This window comes from Dermacentor variabilis, unplaced genomic scaffold, assembly GCF_050947875.1.
Source record: "Dermacentor variabilis isolate Ectoservices unplaced genomic scaffold, ASM5094787v1 scaffold_15, whole genome shotgun sequence".
NCBI classification, from domain to species: domain Eukaryota; kingdom Metazoa; phylum Arthropoda; class Arachnida; order Ixodida; family Ixodidae; genus Dermacentor; species Dermacentor variabilis.
This window is the reverse complement of record NW_027460313.1, coordinates 750,857-771,344: the sequence shown is the minus strand read 5'-3', so window position 1 is coordinate 771,344 and position 20,488 is coordinate 750,857. Positions and strand designations below refer to the sequence as shown.

The window sequence follows — 20,488 nt, the reverse complement described above, 5'->3', positions numbered from 1 at the left end:
AGCCTTCCCACTTTAATAGCTTGAATACTTCTTCCAAGCATGCAGTGAATAGCATTGGAGAGATTGTGTCTCCCTGTCTGACCCCATTCTTTATAGGTATCTTCCTGCTTTTCTTGTGTAAAATTAAGGTAGCTGCAGAACCTCTGTAGATATTTTCTAAGGTATTTACGTAAGCGTTCTGTACTCCTTGATTATGTAATACCTGTATGACTGCCGGTATCTCTACTGAATCAGATGCCTTTTCATAATCTATGAAAGCCTATAGAGAGGCTTATTGTACTCTGCGGATTTCTTGATAACCTGATTAATGACATGGATGTGATCCATTATAGAGTATCCCATCCTGAAGCCAGCCTGCTCACTTGGTTGACTAAACACCAGTGTTGCTGTTAGTCTATTGGAGATTATTTTGGTAAATATTTTATATAATACTGGGAGTAAGCTAATGGGCCTATAATTTTTCAATTCTTTAACGTCTCCCTTTTTGTGGGTTGGTATAATGTTTGCATTCTTCCAGTTTTCTTAAACCCTTGCAGGGATAGACACTTCGCATAAAGAGCCGCCAGTTTTCCAAGCAGTATGTCTCCTCTGTCTTTAATTAAATCCACTGTTATTCCATCTTCTCCTGCCGCTTTTCCTCGTTTCATGTCTTGCAAGGCCCTTCTGACCTCATCGCTAGTTATAGGAGGAGTTTCTGTATCCTGTTCATTACCATTTCTAATGGATGTATCCTGACTCCTGTGGGCATTGTACAGGTCAGTATAGAATTCTTCCGCTTCTTTTACTATATCTTCGAGATTGCTAATGATGTTACCCTGCTTATCTTTCAGTGCATACATCTTGGTTTGTCGTATGCCAAGTTTCTTTCTCACTTTTCTTACAGGACTTATAACACGTGTTGCAGTGCAGTACAAAGGCGCTTTCCCATCGCGTATCACACCAATACATTAACAAATGAAGCAGATTGAAGGGCTAACACACATGTGCACGATCACAATAGCAGGCGCAGCGAACGAGACCAGCGTAAATGGAGGGGCTTTAGGTGGGCGTTAAGGTCCCTGAATAAAACTTAAAGGTAGCGACATGCTTTTATCTTGCTGCCGCCACTGCTGCGAGGAGGCAGGAGAGGTCTGCGTCTCCGAATTGGTTGAGCGCCCTCACATGGTATTTTTCGCGCCCTTTTCTACATTTTTTCTTCTTTTCCGTGTCTCGGCATACTCACCACCATGACAGTTGGCCGTCAAGTTTCTGGAGCGAGGCTTTCGCAAGAAATTTCGGGTATTTTGGCTAAGTTTTGTGGCTAACCGCGTCATTTAAGAACTCAGTTTTTGTTTTGTTTTATGCTAGGGATTGACCTTAAGAGTACTAGAGGTGAAGACGTACAAATGGAGCTTTTTTCTTTGTTGAGGGGTACGGAGCTCAGGTATGGGTAAGCTTATGCGCGGGTGCTATTCTCGATGCTTGTTCAGTTTTTTTTTTTCCTGATCGCGCTATTGTAAACAGGTGTATGAAGCTAGGGAGTGCGTAGGCTGTGCTCTGTCATATATAGTTATAGAAACGTAACACATGTTATTGTTGTAGTACTAAGAGTGCGTAACTTTGTCAGTCCCTGCTTTTGTTAGGCACTGTGAACATATTTTGCAAGGAGAAGCTGTTCACTACTTGCGCAAATGATTTTGACCATTGTGAGTAGGCTCTCTCCACTTTGCCTTCTCGGCAGGATAAAGTGCATGAGTTTGATGGCTCATATTGATTTAATTGGAATAGTGCAAAGGGGGAAAGTACTCATTGGTGGAAACTATTTCTATGTGTAACTTTCGTCCTTGCGCTTTCTTCACAAATGAAGCTCAGGTTCCACTGTGATGTTTGTGCTTGAAAGTCAATGGCACCGGTTTGTCATAAAAGCGTAGGACCAGTTTCACTGCATAAAGAGATGCCAGTGTCAGGACGAAACAATAAGAATAGCCAAGATGCTCTGCGTTGAACGTGCATGTTTCTACATGACGCTCCTGCTGGTCAGGCAAATATGTCACGTGCCTTGCGTTCGGTCATCATGGTACTAAGATTTTTAAATTATGAAGGTGCGCAAGCTGCATACACAGTAGTCGATTGGGTACACACATACTATCAGCGCAAATGCATCCGACTTGTTGAATCGGCAGCTACACACATGCAAGCGCATCGCCTTTTGCATGTATTGGCGAAACCTTCATTGCAATTTTTTCACGCCGGGCAAGTGTCTAAATTTAGAAAGCCAAATCTGATCAATGCAATATAAGTAACTCGCGAAGCGGGTTGATCTGTGCAACCCACGACAGTGTTCTTGCCTATGAGTACAATGTATGGCAGTGGACAACATAACACTCAAAGCCCTGGCGTGTATATAAACATTGTGTACATTGTGTATACATTATTGGTGAGACGAAGAATTCTGATTCTTGTGCTAGTACTCGAGACTAAAAGGAATTTGTCCACCAAACTAGCCTCAAAAGCCTTCTAACTGGAAGCAGGTAGCCAACCCAAAGCCACAAAACAAGCACGCAGTTATGCGCTGGAAAAGCACAAAAAACAGCTGCTTCCGCTAGTTTCATAGCGTTCCATTATCACCGCTAGCACAGGACACAATAGTCAAGCCTTAACTGTTAAAAATTCATGCGCAAACACCCAAAAGCAATTTTAATGCCTCACCTCGTGTAACTCTAAGGGCGGCTTCCGAGCGACCGGCCAAACATGGCCAAACTGCAAAGGTGCGCTACGAGAGAGAGAGCGAGCTGCGAGAAGGCCGGGAGAAGGAGAGGCTGGGCAAGGAGGAATGTCGCTACCTTCAAGTTTTATTGAGGGACCTTAAGTCTCCTAACCAGAATTTAATTCGCCTCTCTGCACAAAGCGTCGCCTCCGCGCCGTTCTCTCACCTAACCTATTCTTACACCGTGGTGCTTACCTAACCTATTCTTACACTGTGGTGCGTACTATTTTCTTTCTTGTTCTACACGCACAGGCACAACATCGGCAAAATATCATGTGCTGACGATTCTCGAGTTGAGACACCCGGACGACAGCTGCCAGCAATAGTGATGTTTAAACTTGGTGGCCATGATGTGCTTCCTGCTCATACCTCATACAGCTGTTGCCAATTGCAGCACACAAAAGCATGGCTTTTGAGATTTGCTTCCAGTAATGCGAAGAAGCTGCCGGTAGGGGTGCAAATTCGCTGTCGCCCTCGAACCCAATCCAATCTAATTATAATAGTAACCGCGCAGAAGCAAATTTTTTTTTTTTTAAATGCATTGGCATTTCTATGCTTACCCAACAAAGGAAAATTTCCCTCTGACTATCCCATAAGACGTCCACTTTCAAGGGAAAGTCGGTAGCAGTGAGCGACTACGTTCACGCTGCCTGTCGCTTCAACGCGAACGAGGTGGCGAGAACAGTGCTCACAAAGCTCTCGGCACAAGCCGGACCCTGCCCCTTTCGCAGATCGCTTTCAAGATGTGGGCCTGCGCATCTCTCCAGCGCGCAGCAGCGAAAGGGCAGCACGCAGAGTTATTAGCAGTCTGCATACTCTGTCTGCATCGCTAATCGTTTTCAAGATACGGTCCGCGTGGCCGTGCCATATACGCAGGTGCCGCCGGTGTACGTTTGATCACGGTTCATAATGGGCCAAAGTTCTGACTAGTGTTGCAGAAATTGTAGGACGTGGTAGTGTTGAACTTAGCATCACAAGTTGGCGGCTGGACGTAATTATATTTATTCAATCGTGTTTTTTACTAGTTGCAACAATCTGTCATTATTTTGAAATATTGGTGACACCTCCAGGACACCAAAGCGGCAACGGGGACATCAAAGCTAGAACCCGAACTGGTCCGTGGGTTGGGGCATGGCTGGGGCTCACCGAAACCGAAGTGTGCCAGGGGCCTGTATGTGCCAGGGGTGTATAACGGGGCACCCAGGGGTGTGTGACGGGCTGCCCTGCTTCCACCTTTGATTCCCCCGCTACCCCTTAGGTGCTCTGGAGATCCTGCGCTGCCTCCTTTGTTGTAATCTCAGGTACTCTCCTGAGGCCTCCGTCTTCTGGTTACATGTGCTTTCCTGGAGTAGTACCTGTAAAAAACAATCTATCGTCGCAACGAAAAAAGTGGCCCGTGACTTATACAGCATTAGTCAGAACCTTGCCCATAATGGTTCGACGCGGATGGATAAGGCGCTTGTGAGCGATAACATCTTTTAATGATTAGAATTGTCATCAGCGCACCGGGCGCCAGCACATGCAGTACTTTGCTTGCGTTAGCAGTGCACCTTGCGCCGTTCGTGTCGCCGCAGCGTTGTCGTTTGTACCGGCCAGATCAATAACATTGACACCTGGCTGTGTGGAGATCAGCAAGTGGCACAATGCTTACGCATACTTGGACTAGTTCCAGAGGAGTTCCTGCGTGAATTTTTTTTCTACATTCCGCCAGTGTGTTTACGGTCGTGGTGTTGTCGTGGTGTTCAACGGTCTTTGCTGTGGCGCATCGTGTTTATGTTATCGAGACATCAATGTAGATGTTGTTACATTCGCGGAGTTCCTGGATAGCGACATTGTTGCCGCTGTCGCACCTTGCCCATCTTCAGGCAAAAGTGATGACAATAGCGACAATGTGGAACTGGATGATGGCCCTTCATTATCTGACATGGCGCGTGCCTTGAGTGTCTGCGAGCTTTCGCAGAGAAGCGGGGCCTCGAGGACAAACGTGCTCGCGGTTTTACCGAATTGGAAGATGTCGCGGCAAGGCCACCACGGTGGCGAGTGAAGATCGCCGATTTTTTGCTGCCTACGCACAAATAAAGCCTGTTCGCCTGTGTGTTTGAGAGCATTCTGATGTAGTTCTTTTCCGGCTGTTAAGTAGCTTCTAAACTGGCATTGGCAGTTAATTCGTACATCGTTTAGTGCGTACCTAAATGTCGTTCCCGGCGGAGTACATATTAACAAGGCTTGACTGTACACCACATTAAACATGCACGTGTTCCAACAAATGCTCTCATTAAGAGGCGCTCACACATGTTAACGTCCACAGAAACGTAGCAACATAAAGCTCGATAAGCATGAGAATGAAATACGCTTGCATCAGTAAGTACGCAGGTTCAAGAGGGGGGAATCTTGGGCCAGTTGGTCCGACATGTTTAAAGAGGAAAAGAACCATGACTTCAGATGGGACGCAAGACGAAGGAGTGGACGGGATGAGCGGTAGCTAGCAACTGAGGTTTATTACCATGAAACACATAGCAGCGAAATGTCACATCTGTGCACAGTGTGCCTTGACATAATGAAGAACAGTTGCCTTGACATACTGAAGAACAACTGTTCTTCAGTATGTCAAGGCACTCTGCATCGCAGGTGCGACAAGTCTACCAAAGTCTACCAAAGCAGCTAGATCTTGTGGAAAGAAGTGACTGAATGTACTTATTTTTACTTGCTAAAATCGCAGATATGTGTATACAGTCGAACTCGCTCATATATCAGTTATAACAATGAGAAGCTGCTGCACCATCAACTTTTGTATGTTTTCTGACGAAATAATCCGCTTACTACCATGCCCCCATGCCGCATTATCAGTTACAATGATGAGGCCTGGCTACTGGGTGTCCGTGCCAAAAGGTAATGAAATGGGAAATCCTTGAAAAGAATAAAGGAAAAGAAATTCGGGCTGCTGCACGATGCGTGCTCATTTTGCAGCGCTCTCCACATCGCCAACCTTGCGTGACTCTCATTCGTTGCCCTTCCACTCGCCGAATACAAATGGGCTGTGCCCGTAGCTCTGTGCCGTGCCGCCCTTTGAAACACTAATGGACCACACCAACTGCGCTGCTCCCAGATTGCTTGCTGGCCCCTCATTCTGCACAGTTCTGCCAACTCATTAGATTGCTCATGCTTGTCTTTGTTAATTGCATCGGCATCATTCCTGGCCATGTGGTTTCTCAGCCTCATTTGACTCGTCGCCAAAACCGAAGGTAGCTGGTATGCCTGCTGATCATTGGCAATGCACGACGTAGCTGGTGAAAAGAAAGTGCACTGGTATAGATTTAGAAACTAAGTGCTTGTAACCGATGAGGTGATCGTTGCGAACGTGCTTGCATCGGATAGCAACGACTGCAGCGATCATGTGATAGGGCAGGCTGTCTCAACGTTGTCCTCACAGGAGGCCTGACAGTTGATTCAGTCTCTCTGGGGCTTCATTATTTATGAGGAAACTTCTGCTGCACGACATGGAGCACCTGGATGCCTTGGAGAAGGATGTCGGCGAGCTTCGCGTAACGCAAGCACGGCTGGGTTTTCTCGTGCAAGGCAATGAGAAGTGCGTGGGTGGGGAGATGCTTGTGGCGATCTCGCCCCAGCATTTTTTCTGGATATCTCAAGCTGACAGGCTGCCACAGTAACCTTCTTGCATTTTTTAAAAGGCCCCTTCTGGGGCCACCAAAGCGATGCCTCAGCGGAGCATGGATAAAGCATGGATGTAGCATGGATGAAGCAGAGTTAAACAGTCAAGCGAGTAAAAACAATCAGTAGACTGATGGAGGAAGGTGGTGGGAAGGGGCACTGGCCTCCTCGCCATATAGCTTTCTCACAACAGCTCTGCCATCCCCCATTTTGATTTTTTTTTCATGCAACCCTGTTATAACAATTATCAGTTATAAAGGACAAAAATTGATGTTTGTGTTAGACTACTACTTGACTCGTATTTCACGCTCATACACCAAAAGGACCGTGACGATGAGTAGGCATTTAGTACAGTCTATAAAGGTGACTGCTGAGAGAAGATAAGTCTGCTGAAATTTCCACGCAATCGAAGATGACAGTTTTTCTTTTTGGAACTGTCGGATTATACATGTTTTGCAATTTTTCAAACATTGCAGCTAAAGTCTAAAATAATGTTACATGGTAAAGACTAAAAATATGTTGCTGCTCCTTTGGAAGGTGGCACTGTATTCAGAGAAAGCAATCTACAAGATGTACCTCTTGCTACAAGCCACGTAAAAAATTGCCTCAAAAGGCAAACTTTTGAGCTCCTTGCTCAAAAGCTATGTTTGTAATGTTTTGTATTGTTAGCATATGCAAACAATTGAATTTATTTGCATAAACAAAGTTGTGTGGCAGGTACAATAAGTATAAACATACAGAAAATTTAATTTTTTTTACTCTTAAGTAGGAGCGTTGCATCATTGTATACAGTCAAACCCACTTATAACAATAATCAAGTGCCACGAGAATGCCATTGTTATAACCGATAATTGCTATAACCGGGTTGCATGAAAAAAATCGAAATAGGAGGATGGCAGAGCTGATGTGGTGAAAACTGTAATGGCGGGGCGGCCAATGCCCCTCCCCACCAACTTCCTCCATCCGGCTGCTGATTCTGTTCACTCATTTAACTGGTTCCTGGGCGCTCCAATCGCGTGCAACAAGCCGTGGCTGTCGACATTAAAGAATGGCGCTGCTATAACATCTGCAAAGAGAGGTCATGGGCAACAAGCGATATGCGAGCTCTGCCGAGACATCGCTTTGGTGGCCCCAAAAGGGGCCTTCTAAAAAATGTGAGAAGGTTGCCGCGGCAGCTTGTCAACTTGATAAATCTAGAGGAAACGCTGAGGTGAGATCGCCACAAGCATCTTGCCTCATACTTCTCACTAGCTTGCACGAGAAAACCCTATGTCTGTCAGCCTTTCTTCTTTACGCAAAGCTTACCGACATCCTTTTCCAAGGCATCCAGGCGCTTCATGGAAGGTTCGTTCCTCGTGAAAATAAAGCCCTAGAAGGAGGGATTGAATCATCTGCTGGGCCTCCTGTGAGGACAACGTTTGAGGCAGCCAGCCTGCCCTACCATGTCATCGCTGCCATGATTGCCATTGCTATCCGATGCAAGCGTGTTCGCTAAAGCCCCTACATCCACACGCCACCGCCGCTTTCTTAAGTAGTGACAACCTTTGTTCTGCACCGCCTTTTCCCCTCACACCAAATCCGGTTCCGGTATTTCCGGTTCCGGCATTCCCAGTTTAAAAATTTCCGTTTCTGGCGTTTCCGCTTCCTGGAGTTGCGCTGTGGGAATTTCCGCGTTGACTGCCGTTGGACGATGGTGAGACGCCCACGCGTGCTTAGCAGAGCTGTGGCAGTCACCATAAGAAGAATGCAAAGGGGACAAGCTGTGTTTTCCGCTGAAGTAGTAGTTCGTGGTCGCTGTTTTCCAAATGCATGAAAAACGGCAGTCGTCTCCAAGCGCCTAGGCACTACATTCCACTGTACGTTGTCGCTCGTACCACAACCCGTCGCAGGTTGACGCGAAGCAGCGAACGCGAACAGATCGCTGGTTACAGTAGGCGGTAGTTCTTGGATGGAATCGCATTCAGTTTCAACCGCAGCTCGTGCAATTAAAGCCTTTCCAGCGACGCGAGAGTAAACAACGCTAAAAAACAAAGCGTCACTTCCACTCGGAACAGGAAGCTGCAGCTACGTAAGTTTCGCTTGCCGCCGGAAGCTAAGGGGGGTGAGTGGGAGAGGAGCGTGGAGGAGGAGGGCAGGTTCGCGGTACTTAACCTGGTCAGCGGAAACGTGTATGGAGGGGCTTTAGCGTTCGCGACGATCGCCTCATCGGTTGGAAGCACTCAGTTTTCAAATCTATAGCCATGCGCTTTCTTTTCCCCGGCAACGTCGTGCATTGCCGATGATCAGTGGGCGGATCAGGCATCTTTTTGTTTTGGTGGCAAGTTAAACGAGGCTGAGACGCCACGTGGCCAGGAACTATTTCGATGCAACCAACAAAAATGAACGCATGTGATTAAAGCTGTTTGCAGAACTGGGCTGAATGAGGATCCACTGAGCAATCTGGGAGCAGCGCAGTTGGCATGGTCGATTCGTGCTTCAGAGGGTGGCATAGCATAGAGCTATGGGCACGGCCCATTTGTGTTCGGAGTGGTGGGAGGGCGACGGGAGAGAGGCGCTTGGAGAAGGCTGGAAAATGAGCACGCAGCGGCTGTTTGGGCACCTGGACATCGTACAGTGGCTCTAATTTCTTGTATTCTTTTTTATTTTAAAGGATTTCACATTTCACTACCTTTCGGCATGCACACCGAGCAGCCAGACTTCATTGTTATAACCAATAATGCGGTATCGGGGCATTGTAGTAAGTGAGTTATTTCACCATGGAAAAAATACAAAAGTTGACAGGGCAGCAGCTTCTCATTGTTATAACCGCTATATTGTTAAAACCAGTATTGCTAGAAGTTAGTTTGACTGTATGCCACATTTCCCACTGTGTGCCTGTTAAGGTCTTTTTCATGCTGAAACAAAGGTGTGTGCTGAAAAAAATAAACTGTTTTTATGTAGGGAGGGATTTTGCTTTGTCGTATCAAAATTTAATTGAAATGGAAAAATTGTTGGGACCCCCCTGTGACTGTCTTTGCCTGAACACGCTCAGGTGATGCTTATATACTATGAAAAGGACAAAAAACACAAAATCTTTACAGTATAAAACATTTTATACCTGTGTATTTGTGGTCCAACCTATAAAGCCCCTTTTTACCCCATATTTTGGTCACTCAATACTTTCTAGGAGCTACATGCTTCACTGAGCCTTTGTGTGAGCTGAGCTCTTGAACAATTTTCTTTGGGAGCCAGAGGATCGTAAAGCTTTTGATGTTTCTTTCTGCCCATGTAAAGGGTTTGGAGAAATAATAAATGGTCGTGTTTTCACAAATACGTCTGATGCATATTGCTGAAAGCTGGGTGCACCAATTTTATATATTTCCTTACTGCATGTAAAGTAGTTCACTTATTAGTATGTATAGCTATTGGTCTGCCTATTTTTTTCTGATCTTTTATGTTCCATAGTGCATGAACATATATGTTTGAGTGGTTTTTGCCTGTTTTCTCCTGACAACACCTTGTGCATTTGTCAGTGCCAAGTATTTTCTTATGCTCCTGTCCCCCCATCAACTGCTGGCCCGTATGTGCCTTACGGTGAATTAATTAAAAGATAAAATAGTGGATTCAATCACACGCAGACTGTACTTGAGCAACGCTGATCGCTGTGCCGACCTTTGCAGTATTGGCATGCTGAGATACTTTTGTTAGACACACAAGGCAGGAGAATGTTTTTTTTTTTTCAGATTCTTAATGGAAAACAAATTCCTCTGTTTTGAGAAAAGCACTGAAGGCCATTGAACCTTAGCAGCTCTTAGATATGTCTGAGCCCAAGAGGTGAACAAATGAAAACCACTGTCTTCATCTTTTTGTTTTTGACCCATTGTCGTTGCAGGTTCCCATCCACAAAGTTTCCAATTTTGTGTTGGCTTTTGGGCACTGCCTGTCTAAGCTGGGCGGCAAGCGATACCTGGCTGCTGTTCATGAGGCCATCAAGGTACGTGTGAGCATGTCCGAGAAAAAAAAGAATGCATTTTCGCGCTCCAGAAGCCAAGCTTTGGGTATGTCCCAGACTTTAAATCTTGCAGATTCCCAGTGAAACATAACTGGATGGCAGTTAACGGCAGATGAGAGGGACTATAATGTAAAGCTATTTCATTTTGATTTTTTTTCAACCTCCTGACATCAAATTTATGTACCCACCAATACAAGCATGGGCGGAAAAACCTGTAACGTTTTCTGAACAGTCCAATGAGACGCTCGCCTCATATAGACCATTTTATCGGGCGAGGAGGATACGGCGCGCGGAGAGCCTTTCCTCCTCTCTGGCTTGGGTGATCCGGCGCGGCGCTGCTTGAAAGTATTGCTGTCGCGTGCTGCGGAACGATTTCGAGATGTTTTAGATCTTACTTTGTGAAATTTATGCCATGTTCGTTCATATAAGGTCGTCAGGAAAGCCTTTCGGTGCATCGGTAACCACTGTAGGCAGAAATATGTCTTGGGGGCGCAAAAATGTGACGCGCATAATCAGCCGCGGTGTACACGCATTATCAGTTGCGGTGCGTGTGTGTGTTGTTTACTATTTTACTTATATCGATTTTAATTGAACAAAGAAAACCGGCGTCTCTGTATTACCAGCATTAAATGGTAAATCAGCTCACTGTCTGATCGATTGGCGTAGGGAGTAAAACATAAAACACAGGAGTGAATGCTTGTTCGTGCACGGCCAACCTAAGGCAACGACGAAACACCTAAACGGGAGGCGCTATCAAATATTTGTGATATACTGACATCGTTCTCACACATTTCAAGTCTAGTACGCTTGAAATTACGATATGTCTACGCTAGCCTTGCTGCATGAGGCCCATGGCGCTGCTTAACACAGCGATCACTGCGGTTGGTGAGCCAGCACGATACATATATAAGCTCTGTGCTTCGGCATTGCCTTTTTGGCCTGTATACAGCCATAATATATGAGAGGGTTCGCATAAAAAGAATGCGATGGCTCTTTTTGAGCGCAAAATTTCCGTAATACGTGTGATTGCGTCGTAGAGAACTGAACGAACACAACCGAAAAAAAAAATTCGGTTATCATTCTCTTTCTCTGAAAAGCAAGAGAAAACGGGCTAACGCCACACAACGTTTATAAATATATAACCGCCGATGCCGTATGCTTGGACCATGCGCTATATAGAACAAATATATCTGTAATTCAGCACCTACTACTGCTTAGGACGCTTGCGCAGTTCATAAATGGTCGCTTTGCTGGACAAGCTTAATACGGACTGTAAGGTATGCTGCTATTACTAGCCAAAACTATTTTATTAATGGGTGGAAACCTCATGCATCCAAACAAGTAGTCACGCAATTTAACCTGCAGCGAATAGAACGCTTGTAAAAGTATAACAGCACACCCACATCGTAACACCCACGCTGTTACGATTGTCGCTTATGTTTCATGGCTCCTAAACCGCAGCTTAGAAATAGAGGATAATACTGCAATAAGGTCACATTAGTGATTGGAACATTCAGAAATACACAATTGATCTCCGAGGCTGATTGTAGGCTGAAATATGCGCGTACACATCGGGCTGCGTGTTCCGTCCACGTCAACGCCAGCAGAAATTCTGGCCATGACGCCTTAAACCACTTCAGCACGCCTCACAGAGCCGTTTACCACGTAGAAGACGCACGTCATACTAAACAGACCGCACAACCGCGAAAACAAATGCCAGAACCTACCGCCGAGCATATACCTGCCATGCAAAAGACTGCTTTCACCCAAGCCAGTATGGCGCTGCTCATAGGCGGCGACACTGCGTTCACAATATGGCGGCGCCTACGAAAAAACGGTCTATACAGGAGGTCCATTTGATTTCAAAGCAAATATTATTGCCTGCTCTGATGCGTTTTCCTTCCCAGCTGGCAAGAGGTGAGCAGAAGTTGAGAAGGTTTGAGTAAGGCCAAGCAAGCGGATCACCGGCAGAGGGGATTGTGCCCCTGAGTGGTTCAAGTAGCAATAAGTTACACCAGTGTCGCACAGCAGAGGCAGAGGTTGGCAGAGTGGTGTGCCTGATCGATCCGCTTCTCCTTGCTATGCTTGCGTGGCTCCTTCATGGCAGCGTGCAATGGGGCACTGAAATAGCCACCAAAATGGATCCCCATCAAAGAAAAATTGTCAGAGCTTGAGAACGTTATGCTGCCAAGAGAGGCGTAACTGGACTAGATGAGAAAGTTCAGTGCTTAACGCTGCGAAACGGAATGTGAGAACCCATCCTTGACTGTTGCGCTAACATTTACTTCAAGAAACATTTCGTTAGTCACTCTTTCAGTGCAGCATGCATGATTAGCCATAGTTACAGTTGGACAGTTAGTATATAAGACTTGGGAATAAATATATTGACATGGTTTATTACTACATAAAAACATTTGTCTTTATTTGTCCAGAACATCACACAAGTAATTCATGCTTTTGTGATCAAAAAATCATGAGTCCTTAAAAGGCCTCTCACTAGGCCCCATTGCAAATTTTGGGTATACACTAGAAGTTGTAACCCGCCATCTAGGGAGTGTTTTACGGAGATAATTTTTCAAATTGGTTCCTTATTGGAGAATATAAAAAAAAAAGGAACTTTCCTGCTACTATGCCGCCAGGAGGCGAGCGTTACTGTCAATAAACACATCTGATCCTTCGGCTCGACTAGTTTCTGGAAGTGGCATTCCTTCCCTGCTTTCTCCCATACTGAAGCCGAGGGACCGTGTCACAGGATGAGCCTCCCTCCTTTCTTTTTCTTTTTGCTGTGTGGCACACTTGAAGTGGCAGCATATAGCATTTCTCATGGGATGATTAGCCCAAGTCGCATGCAGTGGCATCTGCGTCAACAGGTGTTTGGTATGTTGCGACACTACTGGAGGGTCGGACCCTTCCATGTTAAACCATGTGTGGCTTAGGTATGTTCGAGAAAAGGGGGGGGGGGGATCTGGGGGTTGAGGTGATGCCGGAAGTTTGGACCTTTAAGGTCCCTTGGCGGAGGCAACACAACCCTTTGGCCTCCGCTTCACGTAGTCTGCACTCCTCGGAATTACCCACCCGGGGGAAATCAGTTGTTGCCTTTTCCTGTCCTCCTCTCAAATCTTCATCTCTCTCACTTTCAGCCTTTCCTGTCGTCATTTCACTTCCTTTTCCTGTTTTCCAGGCAGCAATTTGGTTATAATGTTTGTGTATGGCTGACATTGGCAGGCCTTGTTTATACACAGATCCTGTCACGTCCCCTTGTAAGGCTTCCACAGTGGGCAGCTGGCACCACTGCCGAAAACTCCATGTATACTTATGTCTAGCTCTTTCCCCCCACTCCCTGATCGCCCTCAGAAAAGAGGATGCACTGATGAAGTGTTCCAGTTTTCTTGTCACCAAAAAGAGACCTTTCCACAATTCCATGTCATTCATTCAGAAAAACCGGAAAAAGAAGTACGAGCAATGTCGCCTTTTCTTGTTTCAACATCTCTGACTCGGGCTCTGGAACCTTCACCCTACACATACGTTCACTTCATCTTCACTCTGACACACAACTTGCACTGCAGTCTGTTTTCAATACTATCTGGGCAGCAGGATACCTTCCATTGGCATAGAAAGAGGGAAACAGAAAGACCCATCCTAAGTGTCAAGTTACTGTCGTATTGCATTAACAAGTTGCCGCTTTCAGTTACTGAAAAAGATGATAAATCGTCGATTATTACAATTTCTTGAAACAAATTGCTCGACCTATATTAGTGCGGATTTTGAGAAATTTAAATAAAAAAATTCAATAACAGGGTTTTACATGCCAAAACCACGATCTGATTATGAGGCATGCCATAGTGGGGGACTTTTGGAAATTTGGGCCACCTGGGGTTCTTTAATGTGCACCTAAATCTAAGTACACGGGTGTTTTTCGCATTTGGCCTCCATTGAAATCCGGCTGCCGTGGCCAGGATTCGATCCCATAACCTGGTGCTTAGCAGCCCAACACCGTAGCCACTAAGCACCCATGGCGGGTTGGATTTTTAGAAGTCGGATTTACAACTGATGATCTCGCAAGGATTGATGTGTACATTCCTGAGGCTTTCGTTCACAGACAATCATTAGGGCGCAGCCCTTAGGCACCCGTTCCTGCGGCGAGTGTTGGCGTTATTCCTCGTAACTGAGAAAATGAACACAGCGAAGGATGAAAGCGAACGCGAAGCACAGTGGCAGATGAAACACGGCTATGACGAAGAGACTGCAAGGAGGAAAGCGGAGGAGGAGGGTATGGCGAAAGCATGAGAACTGTGCCGCACAAGATGGGTTTTGCGGCGATGACGGCCATGAGATGGCACCAAAGTAGCATGCGTCATTTTTATGGAATCGGAGTGCTGCCTTAGCAGAAGTCTGCCTGCGGCGGCTACTGTGAATCGAGCCCATGCATCACCCACGTGCCACGTCTCGCGATCTCCCGATTAGCGAGGCAGTCATGGAACACGTTGCTCCGTTTGCAATGTGCTGCATGAGACAGATTGTCCGTGCCAGCCAACATATTGCGTAATGAAAACACGTAAACAACGGCGCTCAAATTTTGCATTAGTATCATAATCATTGGTGAATTGTTTTCTGTCCCTGTTCCTTGACATGAAAAAAGCCACCATGGCACTACTTGTGTTATGTAATTTTACAATACTTCTCAGAAATGAGTATCTGTGGCAATATGCCTAATGTAATACAGAGAAGAAAGCGGGTTAACCGAGGGGCCCGATATTTATTAGTCATATCATAAGAAGCCAAGAAACACTGACACCAAGGACAACATAGGGGAAATTACTTGTGCTTAATAAATGAAATTATTCGTTCCTCCATTGGACGTGGAGGGTGCGTGATGCAGCGGGTGTGAGAACTTTGTTCTGCCATTGGTGCAATCGGGCAGTCATGATGGACATGTGTGCACTAGTGTCGAGTGCTGGGACACTGATGCCATCGACTTAAACGTCCATCAAGTTCTGTTTGGTCAGCAAAGGGATCAGTTTAGTTGTCAAGTCGTCAATGCAGTGTCACCACCAGGAGCTGCATCATTTAGTTTTCTGGAGATGGTCGTTGGGGCTGCATAAGGGATGGTGGGCGATGCGCCTATGGCGATAGGGACGATGGTTGACCAGCTGGTGGCGAATGGAACTGGTGACGTCGAAATGACGATGAGAGACTGTTTCAAGGAACATGAGCGTCATTGTTTAGCTGTTGCGGTGCCAATGGAGGCTGGTAATGATGCCCTGTTCAGGGTGATAATAACTTGTGAATGGCTGTCGCGGAGGGGAGGAGACAGTACGGTTTTTACAATGGTGAGCAACGTGACCAATATGCCGGCAGGCATAACAGATTGGCCATCGTGTGCGTTTCGCCACTTGGCTGGATTTTGGTAGCGTGCTGAATACTGCGGGTCAGTCGATGGACCTGCAGCATGAGACAGCTGTGAAGTGGCAACAGCACATAAAGAATGAACTCCAAGATTAGCAAATTCTTTGTGGACTATTGTCTGCACTAGTGGTGCTGTAGGCAAGTTGTTCAGCTCACTGGGGCCGGAAAAAAGGGCTGCAGGAGCCACGGCTTCAAGTTGTCCCCGCACTATCCGTGTCAGGTCATCTGATGATGATGATCGCTGCACTCCTAGCCTGTCGTCACAAGAGGATGTCGCAGCTGTGTTCGGCAGATGTGCGAACGGCGTTGCAATGCAGCGGCTCTCGGCCTGCTCAAAGCGTTGACACTCTTGTATGATGTCCTGTACTGTTTTACAAGTTGTGCACATGAGCAGGCTAAAATCATCGTGACCAATCCCCTTCAGTACATGCCCAACCTTGTCTGACTCGGCCATATCGCTGTCAGCCTTACGGCGCTCTTTGTTGCACCCTAACAGTATTGAGAGGCGAAACAACGTAATCTTTTTTCACCAAAGTGAGCACGCTACCACGTCTTCTTTGCTTGCGATCAGAGCAAAAGAAATTGAATTTTCATGAACTGTCAACTGTACTGCTATCAGGATAAGTGTCATCCAACCACGTTTTGGTGAAAGCGTCGAGGCATGCTGAGCTTGAGTAAGTGAGTGACAAAAAAGCAATATTTTTAGATATCACGCTTCTGATGTTCATGTACAGAAAGGTAAAGCTGCACAATTTCTCTGCACATGATGACGAGGACAAGCACACCACAGCCATTAGGAATTTATTAGAAGTTTGTTAAACTGCTGGATCCTGGGGTAAGCAAACTGCTTGATTTGAATCTGTGTCCTGGATGTACATGTCATTGTTTAACACTAGTCTGTTAAACACAAGTCTCATGTGCTCACCATCTTTTCTGATTCTTTTACCGTATTGGCGCAACTTGCGACGTTTATCTTGCACAGCCTGTGAGTAGTCATGGCCAATGCTGAAAGCTATGTTCTTCAGTTTATACCCACAGCTCAGTATAGTTTCAACTTCCTTATCATTAAAAAATGTGATAATTATCGGTCTAGTTTTTTCTGCAGAATAATGACCCAATTGATGTGCCGTGGCAACTGAAGTGACTGTTTATAGCTGCTTTTCACAGAATTATATAACAAGGCACTCTGAAGATTGCCAGAGTTCATTTTGTTGCGAATTAGGCCATGAAATAAAATAATTGATCTACGAGACGATTTTCTAAATCATCAACCTTGTCCTATATTTTTGAAATGAAGTCTTTGCTTGAGGCTGGCAATGAAGTGTTTGCCTGCTGAACTATAAATTGTAGGTCATTAACCGTGTGTTGGATTTCCGAAGGTTTGCATCAAAGTTGTTGGGAAGGTTAAGCAAGGTCATTGACTGAACCTTTGATTCAAGCTCGACAACTTGATTAGTTAGAAACTCTATGTCACTTTTAACCAAAACATGAAGCTGTAATACCTTGGTTATTGATTCTTGAAAGCTTGCATTATTACTTTCAAGGCGCTGAACTGTTGAAAATACAGAACCATGCTTCTCTTCTTGGGCCTTCATCATAGGTTCAGGATTAGACTCATTATCCCCGCAGCATAAATAAAGGCACCAAACATACACAGCAAACTCACGAGTGTGCTTCAGACAATATATACGGAACATCACGGCGACCAATGGTCCCAAGGCCGTTATCGGCACACATTTATAGGCTGCACCATCTCCGGGATCGGCGCACGAAAGAGGATAGCAACATCCGATACGGAAAAGTGGTGGTAACTCGCTAAGGAAGACTATGTCTTTAGAAAAAGTGCGATCATACTTTGATTAAGCCTACAAGGGACAGCAAAACAATACAGAGAGGACAGAATGTTGTTGTGCATTGTCTTGCCCTGAATTATGCCTTAGAAGATGCACCAGTAACTAGCCCTGTTTTCTTCAAATACAGGACTTTTGAAATGAAGGGGTTGACAGACTGGTGTTCTGGCAATACTGCAGGTGATAGCAGCCCGGTCTTGTACGTGCCTAGCTGAGGGCACGGACCTGGTTGTCTGGGCGCTGGAGAACTCATCCACCCTGGCAGCCCATGTGGCTGGATCAGGTGAGTTTACATAGTGTGCTTAACTTGGTCACTGCCAACCTCCTGTGCAGTGCCCATGACTGTGCAAGAAGCGCTCAGGTTCCCTGCCCCAGCAGTGCCCACTCCACCACGAAGCCTAAGTGGAACAGGTAAGAAGGCCACAAATCAAGGGTATTTAAAGGGACACTAAAGGTTACTATTAAGTCAACGTGGACTGTTGAAATACCATTACAGAAACCTCAAAACGCTTGTTTCGTGCCAAGGAGAGACTTATTTTAAGAGAAAATGCGTTCTGAAGCGTCCGCGTAACTCTAGCGCAGTTCAAATCGCCCGCCCTCTGATCGAGGAGTACTGACATCATGGTCTCATAGTGACGTTGCACCATCGGTGAGTAGAACGGCGTCCGCAGACGGCGCTACGGCTTTTCTGCGCAAAACGCGAACGCGCGGCCAGAAACAGAGCCAAGACAGAGCCGAGAGCAGAGCGAAAGCGGGAGTATGGTGGCTAGCGGAAGGAGAACCGAATTACGTGCCACATTACGTCCCAAGGCACACGGAGAGTCCGTTTTCGTAAAACTAGGCTGCGGCGAGCTCGCAGCGTGGTCGGCGTGGTCTATGAGAAGCGACGAGCCTTTTCGCACTCGCAACAGGGCATAAAAATGTGCGAATCGACGCAAAACTCGGCCTAGAAACGTGCTTCGCCACAGCCAGGGCTCAATACGACCCAAGCAGGCACGACACAGATGTCGTTTCCCTCACCGCCACCAGGCGCCGCTACTATACCTCAAACTCCAGCGCAAGACGCCCATAAGCTGGTACTTCATTCTATGACGCTAACTTCGACGCTCGTCGCAATGGACCCTGACACCGACAGATTGGCTCGCGATGGTGGGCTCAACTTCAGCGATTTGAGCACCGACGAGCGCGACCTGCTGCTGAGGGCTCGCACTGCCGGCGTCGTTGCGTACTACGACGGCGGCCTCGACACCGGCTCTCCGGAGCGGGAAAGCAACGAGGGCTTCCCACGACATCACATGGACGTGGCATTCTCGCTGCTTGTTCCAAATGAAAGTTTCGTGAGCCAGCAGAACCCTCACAGCACGACGCGATAACGAAGCTACTGAAACTCCAAAGCGTGCGCGGCGCAGAGTCGAGCGCGCAGATTCGAGCGAAAACGAAACCTTTCGAACACCCATATTACTGAAGGGCAACGTCAAAATGTTATTTTTTCTTAGAATCGAATAGACGTAGACAAGTAGCATTTTTTTCCGTCTTATAATCGAATGAAATGATATTTTTAATACGAGTAGTTGAGTATTAGTAACACAAATTATGAGGAGTCCTTTCGTCATCGGGCTAGTACCGGAATGTCGCTGGGGGGTCTCAAATCGTGTCATGCATTTACCTCAATTTCTCGGTTACTAAAGCTCTGTTCGCGATTATATTGACGCCTTAGACGTTCTAGAACATTGCTCTACCACTTTAACTTGAGTTTCTGGTAACCTTTAGTGTCCCTTTAACAGTACGTGCACACCTGGAGACTGCCGATGGAATGCAAGAAGTGCCCCCAATAAAAAAGCACAAAAGGCTTTTGATGACACAATGAAAATAAATTCCAAAACTGCACAGTGGAGCTTATGAAGGACACGTAGAGAAGGGCCAAGGATTAATTGTGACTAGCTTTTTTTCATTTTTGTTTAATGTGCACATATGTACGCGGTTGTTTTTGCATTTAGTCCCCACTGGAATGTGGCTGAAAATAGAACCCGTGACATCATGCTCAGCAGCTGAGTGCCATAGCCACGGAACCACCTTGGCGGAGGAAACCCCACGAAGGTTTGCGACTTCTGCTATGAAAAATGTAAAGGAAACAATCCTTTCTTGATCTTCAAGTGCCTATAAAGAAGTGTCAGCTTTAACTCGGACAGCATTGATACTGCATACACTCCATACTTCTGCCCAATACAGTAGAATCTCGATGATACGATTAGTTGGTCTGAATTTCGCGATGATACGAATTTCAAAAGTGTTTTGGATGGTCTAAGTTATATAGAATACGCTACAATTCGGGATTACACGAACAGTTTCTCAAGCCTTCGCGGATGATACGAACGCGCCAATGACCGGCGCACGTGAGCGGGGCGACGCAGCTGGTCTCGGAGGGGGAGAGTAGCCACCGTGGCTAATGCACAGCTGCTGACCCTTTTCACGCCCGCTTCCCTTCACCTCCAGTCTCTGCTGGCTGAGCGGCAGCGGCCACCGGCCCTCCTCTCCACACTGGCCTCCCATCACCTCCACGGCCTTTCACGCCCGCTTCCCTTCACTTCCTCTCCATACCCGCCTCCATTCACCTCCACACCTTTTCACGCCCTCTTCCCTTCACCTTCATCTCTGCTGGCTGAGCGGCAGCGGCCACAGGCCCTCTTCTCCACACGCCTCCCTTCACCTCCACGTCGCCTCCGCCATAGCGTAACGTGCATAGTGCACTCGGCACATGGCTTGGCACGAAACCTGCCAAGCCAGGCCGAGTCACGTGCCTGACAACTCTGCGTCACCCATTTCCTG

General features: G+C 46.5%; 1 protein-coding gene across 4 annotated transcripts in view; it reads left to right on the top strand.

Moving 5' to 3' along the window:
• LOC142568011 (DNA (cytosine-5)-methyltransferase 3C-like) overlaps window positions 1-20,488 on the top strand; it is a 394,257-nt gene that overhangs the window by 57,824 nt on the left and 315,945 nt on the right. For 3 of the 4 annotated variants that reach the window (XM_075678101.1, XM_075678103.1, XM_075678104.1), the window contains exons 3-5: window positions 10,287-10,388; window positions 17,843-17,945; window positions 17,996-18,073. In XM_075678101.1, coding sequence (XP_075534216.1) covers window positions 10,287-10,388; window positions 17,843-17,945; window positions 17,996-18,073 — 283 coding nt within the window. The remainder of the gene's footprint in view (window positions 1-10,286; window positions 10,389-17,842; window positions 17,946-17,995; window positions 18,074-20,488) is intronic. The other variant, XM_075678102.1, reaches the window with a different exon arrangement.